Below are 10,563 nucleotides of genomic sequence, written 5' to 3'. Positions count from 1 at the left end.
TGGGCTTGATAATAAATATTAGTTTGTGAAAGCTGTAACCCTTAGAGTTAGCCAATCAATGATTTAACCAATGCAAATTCATCATGAATTTTTGCATGAAATATGAGTAGAACTCATATTATAATTATTGTTTATTCTATTTTATGAAAATAATTCTTTGGATTCATATTTCATGACTTGGATTGATATGGTGATCTAGATATGAACATATTGGTCACATAATGATTGTGAAAGTATTTGAAATTGGAGTTTAATATATTATAAACTCTTATTGTATATAGGTATGTTGGTCCTATGAGTAAAGTTTGAATTTATTATATATCCGAAAATGTTTTGACCAATTAAAAGTGGTAAATAATAGAGATATATAGGCTATACAATGGTGGAGAAATAAAATTCTCATAAAATTTTAAAATCAAGTTTTGAGATTTCAATAATCATAAACTTGGAATTGGCCATTGAGCAATTACTATATGCATTGAAAACTCATGATAACATTTGAGATAGTTGGTTTTCATTAAAAGCCATAATTATAAATGAGATAATTTTATTAGCCAAATTTACATGATTTATAGGTATGAAGTGGATTATTATGGTTGGCTTAGATAGCCATAAGCAAAATTAATACCGCAATCTTGATCATGTTGTGGTAATTTTTTATTATGTATATGGCTTAATTCATGGATTGTACAAATGATTTATCATCTATGGTTTATATAGTAAAAGTTTCAAAGTATATTTACTTTAGAAGCCATGAGTGATTCAAAGATCTTGTGAATTTGAAAACTTTTATAATAACAAAAAAAATGCTATTTGATCCATTTGGGTGATGAACATGGTTTTGTTCATGATAATAAAACATTATTAATAGTGTCCATGATAAAATAGATTCATATAAATATTTATGAATTGATATAAAAGTCTTAAAAGGAAACTATAGAAACATAATTATATTCGAAATCTGCTTATTGTTGTAAACTCTTATATTAAGTTAAAATATAAAAGTTTTGAAACTTTTATTGAAATATTAAGATATCAGCTAATTATCTTTCATTAAGGGTGGATGTAGAGGCCTCTTACTTAAAAAAAAAAAAAAGCCACCAAATAGTGAAAAGACAAATGAAATGGCAACTTGATTAAGTATATATGATATCTTGATAATTGAATGAGATATTCTTTAATAAAAGAATGCATACTTGCACGTGGTGAGGGTGATAAGAATCAAAAGAAATAAAAATTATCACCATAGTGTTGTAAGATTTTAGTATAATTTTATGAGCAAATTATACAAGCTAATTAATAAGTTTAAACACTTATTATAGTAAAGTCATAAAAAGGTCCTTAAAAATCTTAAAAGGACCAAAATCATTTGGTTTATTCATTGAGTTTATCTAATTGTATTAGAAGTATAATTGTATTAAAATGTATAAAAGTATGGAAATAGAATGATTAAAATTAATAAATAAAGAGTTATGGCCACAACCAAAACCAACTATTTGTTAAAATGATAAGAATGAGGCAACAATATCTGAAGCATATAAATGATATGCAAAATAAAAAGTTTGGATATATTAGCCTAAAGTGATTATATTGGAGATTCAATCTCAAGTAGGGTAATTACCATAAAAAAAAATTGAATTTCAAAATATTTGGTTAGTAGTACTACAAGTAGAATGGATTTAAACTCTTACTATTAGACACCAATAATGGGAACCTAACTTTGAATTGGTAACCTCTAATTACAAAGTTTAATGGGTAAAAACAAATTATTGTTATGTGTCTATTAAACACTAGTAAAATCCATTCAAAATTTAGAAACTAGTGTGATCCATTGCATGAGGAGGATGAGTTTTTATACTCTTAATGGAGTTTTAAATATCTAAAGCAATGGAGATATAATGAAAATTCTACCTATATAAACATAGAAGTGGTGTCACTTCAACAAGAAGAATTAGGATCTCTCTTATAAATGTTTATGAATAGGATAAGCACATGCCATAATAGTATTAAAAGTGGTTATAAACCTCTAACAGAAGAATAAATAAGTATTATGTGTGTTATATCTTCAATTCTAATACTAGGAGTTGAGGGTTAATCTGTAGACAATATCAACTTCATTAGAATTCTAGGATATATACGCTAATTGAAGGTTTAAATCGAGAGATCTTTTCTTGTATTCATAATATTTATTTGTGTGAAAGGTAAAAATTAAGCACCAACATTTCAAACTAGTACGAGATTGTTGATAGTTTAGAATGTGATGCATTTCATATTGGATAGAAAGATTTAATTATTGATAAATAAAATTAATTTTTGTATTAATTTTTTTTATATTTTAAATAATTATGTTTGAACAAAAATAATTATCATATGACAAATGATCATTACTATTTGAATATAAATAGATTATTATTATAAAAGTCATGATTATACAGAAGGTTATAACCATTTGAATAAAAGTTTATGTCTATTCATTTATTATAAATAAATATTTCAGTATAATCATTTTTATTACTTCTGATTGGAGAGTTTAAGGTTTTGTTGTATCCTAAAGGTATAATTGCCTTTAAAAAAATATTCTTCATATCTCAAAATCAAAATTTTTTTCTATTATTCCTCTTCTCTTAATTTTTTTTTTAGCAAAAAATGGTATATAGAAGAAAACAATTTAAATTCATGGTTTAAAAATACTTTAAACTATCTTTATTATATCAAGGTTGTTCTTCATTCACTAGTGAAAGCAGTTTGCTATTCACAACTAAAACTTACAAAGTGGAGACAACGTACTTCTGGCTCAACGGCATGATTATCCAAGTTTGAGGGTAATCCTCTCCCCTGCCAAGGTATGTCTTGTAGCTAGTGGGGTAAGGTAGGGTTTAGGGTACGATAGAGTAAAATAAGAACTTAAAAGAAAAACTTTCAAATTGGAAGGGAACAATAAATTATTAGTTACATAATTCAGAAAACTTTGTTTGTCTTCACAATGAACCAGAATCCATATGACAAATGAAAAGAGCTATTTTTTTTGTATTGGTGGACATATAAAGCCTTGCCTTACGACGTTTTGCAAAAGGTACCAAATGTGACAAGGAAAAGTGCAGCAAGAAAAGAAAGGTGCGCGTGCACCAAAAGAAAGAAGAAAAATATTTTTTTAATGCGGTTTTGTTACGCATTAAAATAGGCCATATAAAGTTTAAGGGTGCATATGCACCAAGCATTGAGGAAAAAAAATAGAGTAAGAGCTCTATATAGAAAGTAAGAGAGTAAATGAGTATTTAACAATTTTTTTTGGGTATTTGTTAGGATATTTTGATCACAAAAAAATATAAATACTCTGTCAATCCCAGAGAAATTTGGAGGTATATTTCCAAAGAGGTAACTTAATTATATTATTTTAATTATTGTAAATATTATACTATTGTAGTTTACCTATTTTTTATAGTGGATTTTATTCGATTTTTCCCTCGTGATTTTTCCTCTACTTTAGAAAGATTTCCACGTAAATTTGATGTTCTTTATTTTTCTATCTACCTTCTTTATTGCATGGTTAAATTTTTTTTTGAATTGTTATTAACTAAACTAAAATTTTTAAATTTGTCAGTATTTTCTCTTTACACTATCAAAATTACAGTTTATGTTGATAAAATTTTACTGACAATAATAATTATCGATAAATTATCCACATAATATCAACGAAAAGTTAAAAAAAAAAAATTTTATGAACAAATTTAATTTTATCAATAAAAAATTTATAATAAAAAAGGTTACACGTCACTAATAAAAGTTTTGTACAGAAATCCATCGGTACAAAAAAAAATTTTGACTTCCCACTCCGACAAACCCAATTTACCCCAAAATAAACCCCCAAATCCCTAACCCCTCTTCCCCTTCCCATTCTACCCCTCCCAATCTCCCCGTCGTCGTCCCCTCTCCCCACCGTGCGCCCTTACCGGTCGGCTGCACTACTAGAAAACTATTTAACACAGACGAAAAAGCAAAAGCCCCTTTTCTTTCTTCCTCCCGACAAAAACCCTAAATTTCTAAAAATCCCGCCTCTTTCTTTGTTTCACTTCACACCCGCATGTTGTCGATCCAAACACGACAAATTGAAGCACAAAAGCTCGTCGCGCGAACCAACATAGCTCTGTTTGAAATTTCCATTCGCAAGGCAACAGACCCAGGTCACGGTTTTGGACTTTGGTCACAGTTTTGTAATCCTTAGCTTTAGTGGCTATGCTCTGTTTCTTCTTTCTTTTCTATGGATGTACGATTTGATTCTTCAAACGTCAAAACACCAAAATTTTGTATATAAAAAAGCCTTCGGCTTAAGTTTGCTGGTAAGTGATTACCAAATGTAATATGAATTTACATGGTTAGTACTTGTAACCTCTGTTTTTCTTGGATTATTTTCTGCTTTTGGGGTTTCATAATTTCATAGCTTGTTTAATCATTGAAAAGATTTGCTAGGTTTTGCCTTGTATGGTAATACTCTTGTCAAACACTTCATCCATATAGAAAAAATTTTTAAGAGGATGGAAAAAGGGTCTGCCGGTTTGGGTTTATTGTCTTTTGCAATATTTCAATGCTATAAATTTCTATGATATTGCAATGCATGGACTAACGCCATTAGGATATATATATATATATATATATATATTGTTTGGTTCATAATCTTCAAACAAATCAAGTGCTTGGGTTAGAGTTAGAAGTGTTCATTCATTAGTTCAATTAATTTCGAATCGAATTATCTAAAATTGAATTAATCAAATTATATTATTTTATTTTAATTGGAAAGAGAAAAAACACATTATATATATGTAAGAATCCCATATTATTAGTAAATGATTTCTAGATTTTATTGTTTGTGGTATTTGTTTCTTTTCCTTTGCTTTCCAAGGTTGTTTTAGCTAGATAAGGATAGTATTTGGATGTCATTATGTTGAGACATCAACTATGATGCTCCATATTTCTTGAATCTAATTATTTCTATTTTTATTGCATTTATTTTCACCATGGATAGTTGCTGTCTTTTAATTATATGTTAATGTTGTGAAAGAAAGATTGCAGAAGAAAGGTTATGAAACCTGCATTTTCCATGCCACTGGGACAGAAGGCAAGGCTATGGAATCATTGGTTAGAGAGGCCTATATACAGGTATCTATCTCCATCATGTATTTGCTTCCAAAAATCTTCATTGAAATGTTAATTCTTTTACTCATGGTGAATGAAGTTTATGCATTTTTTTTGGGTGGTATGTCTTTTTGTAAGAAACTTTTTGTTGTTATCAGTTTACAACTTTTGTTTTTTATTTCGACGGCTTTGGTATGAGCAAAATGGAGCCTTGACAGTGGTAAAAATATTTATGTTTCAATTTAATGAGAAATGTCCAAAACCTTGACTGTAAAATGATGTAACTTTTGGAAGTTGTCATAGTTTGACACCCCATGTTAGCATTGAAGCTGGATGCTTATGCTTAGTCAAGCTGTGTTACAGCAAGATATTGAATTTCATAACTTTTGAAGGTTTTTAACTTTGTGTTCTCCTCTATGATAGTTTTCTTGTTATTTATTATTCAATTCTTCAATTTCAGCTTTTTCCTTTTTGTGTTAATCAGGGAGTTTTGGACATTACAACTACAGAGTTTGCCGATTATGTAGTTGGAGGTGTGATGTATTGTGACAGTTCTCGTTTTGATGTTATTGTAGAGAAGAAGAATGGCATTTTATTTAACTCTATCTTTGAGGAATTGACTATGGTAAGAATTTGCTTTTCGGTAGTTTAATTTTTGCATCAAAATCACTAAGGTAAGTCATGATTTCGCAATTTTCTAACTTCATGATTTAATCTTATGACACCATTTGAATTGCAGGGAATAACATTAAAATTGAAACCTGGTTCAAAAGTTGCCCTTGTCGGACCAAATGGTGGTGGAAAAGTAACATTATCATCCCTTTCCTTCTTTACTTTTTTCCATTCTGTCTGTTAAGAGTATTTAAACAGTTGATGTCATTTCTCCAATCTGTACTAGTAAATGAATCTAAATTTCCAATCTGTTGCAGACAATAATAGCAAACTTAATTGAGAGGTTAATGGGAAAGATTTTGTTAAATGGGGTTAATTTACTGGAAATATCATATGAATATCATCACAGAAGGTAGTCCTCTTTTTTTCTGATATCTTTCCAGTATCTGCATGGCCTTCATAAAAACTCCAGTCAAGTTCATAACAGAGAACAGACTACCATAGTGCCATTTCAAAATCTGCATTATCTAATATTTTATCAATTCCAAAATTACAATTTTGCAAATATGTTAATTATAAACAACTTGATCTGCTTTTTTATTCAGTAGCTAGATTATATATGTTTCTTTGTTTCAATCTGGAAGAAAGCTAACTTGTAGCAATTTTGTGACAGAAACTTTACAAAGAAGCTAGGGAATATTACAGCAACTCAGAGATCAAATATCTAAAGTACTGCCCATAATCGGAGCTGGTACAAGGACTAAATTATTTGCAAAATTTGAGGAGGCTGGTGGAGTTGATATGATAGTTTTGTACAATTCAGGACGCTTTCGTATGGCATAAAGGGGTTCTTTGGCTGGCCTATTGTCCTTTGCTGATGCAAATGCAATAGTCCTTGAGATGGCAGATGAAGTACTGCCAGTAAGTTTTAAAATGCTTGTTTATGTCGTCAATTGCCATCTACACTAGTTAAATCTTTTCCTTTTTAAGTGCTCTTTAACATTTGTTTCAAATTTTATTTCTTCAGTAGTAAAAGGCAAATGACTGTCAACTTATTTCCTGCTCATTTCAGTGTCACCATTTCTACAATTTCTTTCTGACACATAGCTCCAAATATTCATAGGTGGTGAAGGCGGTACCAGTTATTGCTGGAGTGAGTGGAACTGATCCTCTTCACCCAATGGATTACTTTCTAAAGCAATTGGAATCAACTGGGTTCTTTGGAGTACAAAATTTTCCAACCATTGGATTATTTGATGGTAACTTTAGACAAAATCTAGAAGAGACCGGAATGGGATATGGGTACACCACTATACCTCAAATGTTTCATTTTGCTCATTATGCAGTTCCACTTTAGTTGCCTTGTATGTATCTTTTTGTATTTTCATTTAATAGAATTCATAAACAATTTTGTAAAATATTTTACATTCTTTTGTAAATAAAATGGAATATTTTGTTTATTTATTTATATTCAGTATTCATGTAATTACTTTAAAAGTAAATTAAAAAAATAAAATGACATTATAAATAAAATATATTAAATATAATTGAAAAGTAAGATTACTAAGGGATTATAAATATAATATTGATGGATTACTAATAGAATTTATTGACGGATTATCGATAAATTTTATCGTTGGTAAAATTTGTTGTTAATAATTCTTTCGGTAATTATTAGCATTATCAACTTATCTAATATCGACAAAATTTTCAATGATAAATTCGTTGATTATAATATTTTCGACGAAAAATTGACTTTTGCAAATAAAAAAATTTCATCGGTGAAGGCATTTTTTTAGTAGTGTTATTCCACTAATATTTTTTTTCAAGGTCCACAAATTGTTACCATAGCTATTGTAATATCTTGAGTCAATGGCTTTATAGCATCCCCAATAGGAGTGTAAATGATACATTAGTATTCGTAAGTTACTCGAGTTTGACTCGATCGATGAATCGAGTTACTCGAGTTCGAGTATTCTTATACTCGGCTCAAGTAGTTCGCGAGTCTAATCGAGCTTTTATATTTACATATTTTTTATTATTTTAATTAATAAAATATCTTAAATTCGAGTTCGTGCACAAATAATCGAGCTCTTGTCGAGTATAAGAATCGAGTTTATTTTTATATATTAATCGAGCTTAATCGAGCGAGCTTGAGTAGCTCGATTTTGATCACGAATCGAGTTCGAGCTAGAAATATGAAACTCAATCAAGTTCGAACAGAGTATCGAGTCGCGAGTTGGGAGTCGAGCTCGAGCTTCTCACTATATCGGCTCGATTAGACTCGATTACACCTCTAATCCCCAGACGTTGGTACCGCAGCAGTCATACACATAGTTTTATTGCGCAATGTAGCAATTTCGCATTATGGCAAATACTGTGAATAGTAGAATGAGGTACTGTAGCACACTGTATATATATATATTTTTTTGGTTGCTGGTAGAAAACATAAAAGGTGATGCAGGTTCTATGGTGGAGGTGGCAGCTTCAAATTATTTAATTTGGATGCTTAAGATTAAAGATCACTTATGCTACATTGATTTGTATGAAACAATATTGGCTAATCATGCAAAGGTAGAGAAAATGTCAAATGTTGACCGAAAAAAATTAGACAGAAAGAAATTGGTTACAATTAGAAAATGAGTGGGTATCATTGTATTTCATCATGTAATGCAAGAATAGAAGCCCAAATTGTATGGGAAAAGTTATCGGCATTATATGTATGAGATGAAAATCGTGTTGAAAAAAGTTATGTTTGTTAAAAAGTTTTCTATTCTACAATAGTAAGGGGATGATCTATTGTCATGCACTTGAGTAATTTTTAAGATCTGTTTAATCGGATGACTACAATGAACTCAATATGGATGATGAAATGAAGCCATTGTTTTCTTATGGGCCATTGCTAGACAACTTGGATACGTTGGTTATGATTGCTCTTAGTTTAGCTTCTAACAACAAAGTGACCTTGGAGAGGAAAATAATAGTATGTTTAATGACATAAGATGAAAAGACATGAACTTTGGGAATTAAAACATTGTCGCAAAGAATAAGGGTAAAACCAAAAATAGAGGAAAAGATAATATAGGACATAGCAAATCTAGAAATCAATTTAAGTTTATAAATAAAATAAAATGTTATCATTGTGGCAAACTTGATCATATCTAGCGAAATTGTCGATACTTAAAGCAAGAGCAAAGGGGAATGAAGATAATTCAAATGGTAACAACTTTTCGCTAGTACATTCTAATGATGAATTAGTTTCATTTCTGTTAAAAAAGAAAGTGCAACTATATTGATGATCAAGGTATTTAATGGATAGTCGAATCAATGCAACATTCCATTGTGTTCCTAGGAAGGAGTTATTCAGAAGCTAAAAAGCAAAAGGCTTTGGTCATGGGAAATAAGAGTATATCACCAATCATAGGATATGAAACAAAACAAATTCTAGATCTAAGATTGAACTTGCTTGTGATAGATATCCTTAATAGAGAAAGATATGAAAGTTAGTAAAAAAATGAGTAGTGAAAGCTACTACTTAAGGGGTCTTTGATAGTTGCAAAAGGAAAATTAGGTTGCACTATATACAAGACCTAGATGAAACTGTGTAGGTATCAAATAAATGTAGTTAAAGGTGACACTTTAGCAGATTGTGCCATAAGAGGTTGCCACACATGAGTGAGAAAAAGTTACTAACTTTGGCAAGGCAATCCTTCATTTCCTTAATGAAAGGTATGTCATTAAAGTAGTGTAATTATGTTTACTTAGAAAGCATCATACAATTTCTTTTCACTAGAACTAAGAAGAAAGAAAATATATTAAAATTAACTCATTCTAATGTAAGAAAATATATTAAAATTAACTCATTCTAATGTATATGGTCTCATAAAAATAAAGTAATGGGGAGATAACAGATATTTTGTTCCTTTTATTGATTATGCTTAATGCAAACTTCGGTTTATTTGTTGAAAAATAAAAGCTTGTACTTACAGTATTTTAAGAAATTTCATGTCATGGTAGAAAACATAACAAGATTACCTTTGAAATGTTTTTACACTAATAATGCTAAAGATACACATCTAAAGAATTCAAAGATTAGTGTTAAAAGCATGAGATATGGTATGAGAAGATAGAACCTAGAACACTACAACATAATGGTGTAGCTAAAAGGATGAACCATTCCATTATAAAAAAAATCAAATGCATGCTAAAGATGAAAAAAATGTAAGTAATTATTCGACATCATATAGTTAACAATTAACTATAGCATACATAATATGTATCAAAGAACTACACTGTAGAATAAATAAACAAGTAATAATCTAATAGACCATATGATCATATTTGTGTTCATGCTTGTAATTTAAAACTTTAAATCAGACATTCGTAGAATCACACCAGAACTTAAGATATCATAATCTTGATTGGAAACAACCTTTGTGTGGTTGTGAAACTTCAAAAGGTTAAGACTTAAGCCACTCAATTGTTTGGCTTCCAATGCTGATCTGCATAGCACCTTTTACTAAAACCTTCACAAGGTGGGATTCTAATGCTGTGTTAGCAAGTGTTTTATTTCAAAAATCAACAAGAAACCAATCCCACTTGTGGTCAAAAGCCCTAAGGTATCAGCGAGATGAAAGAAAAACACTTTTCTTTTAGTGGAAAAAAAAGTCAGGAAAACTTTATGGGTTAACCTTAATTTTGCGAAAATCTTCTTTTGGCACACAAGTTTGCAATTCTCAATTGCACAATGTGACTGGCATCTTCAACTATAGCTATAAGAAGGGTATTTATAATGCTCATCAATTTTTAACCCTTGCACTT

At 29.8% G+C, this 10,563-nt stretch overlaps 1 protein-coding gene across 3 annotated transcripts; it reads left to right on the top strand.

The window, feature by feature from the left end:
• The first annotated feature begins 3,826 nt into the window (after nt 1–3,826).
• Nucleotides 3,827–7,210, top strand: LOC111283078 (toMV resistance protein Tm-1(GCR237)-like). 3 transcript variants are annotated; one of them, XM_089760867.1, is made up of 6 exons: nt 3,827–4,181; nt 5,057–5,154; nt 5,615–5,755; nt 5,870–5,935; nt 6,416–6,663; nt 6,866–7,210. In XM_089760867.1, exons 1-5 carry the CDS (start codon nt 4,082–4,084, stop codon nt 6,482–6,484), a joined length of 474 nt encoding a protein of 157 aa, XP_089616993.1. In that variant the 5' UTR covers nt 3,827–4,081; the 3' UTR covers nt 6,485–6,663; nt 6,866–7,210. The 3 variants fall into 3 exon arrangements, with proteins under 3 accessions (XP_089616993.1, XP_089616994.1, XP_089616995.1); XM_089760868.1 differs by having other exon boundaries at nt 6,815–7,210; XM_089760869.1 differs by having other exon boundaries at nt 3,828–4,372.
• The last annotated feature ends 3,353 nt before the right edge of the window (nt 7,211–10,563 follow it).

This window comes from Durio zibethinus, chromosome 5 (assembly GCF_047325235.1).
Source record: "Durio zibethinus cultivar Kanyao isolate XHJ-2024 chromosome 5, ASM4732523v1, whole genome shotgun sequence".
Taxonomy (NCBI): domain Eukaryota; kingdom Viridiplantae; phylum Streptophyta; class Magnoliopsida; order Malvales; family Malvaceae; genus Durio; species Durio zibethinus.
This window is presented reverse-complemented; position numbering and strand designations above follow the sequence as displayed.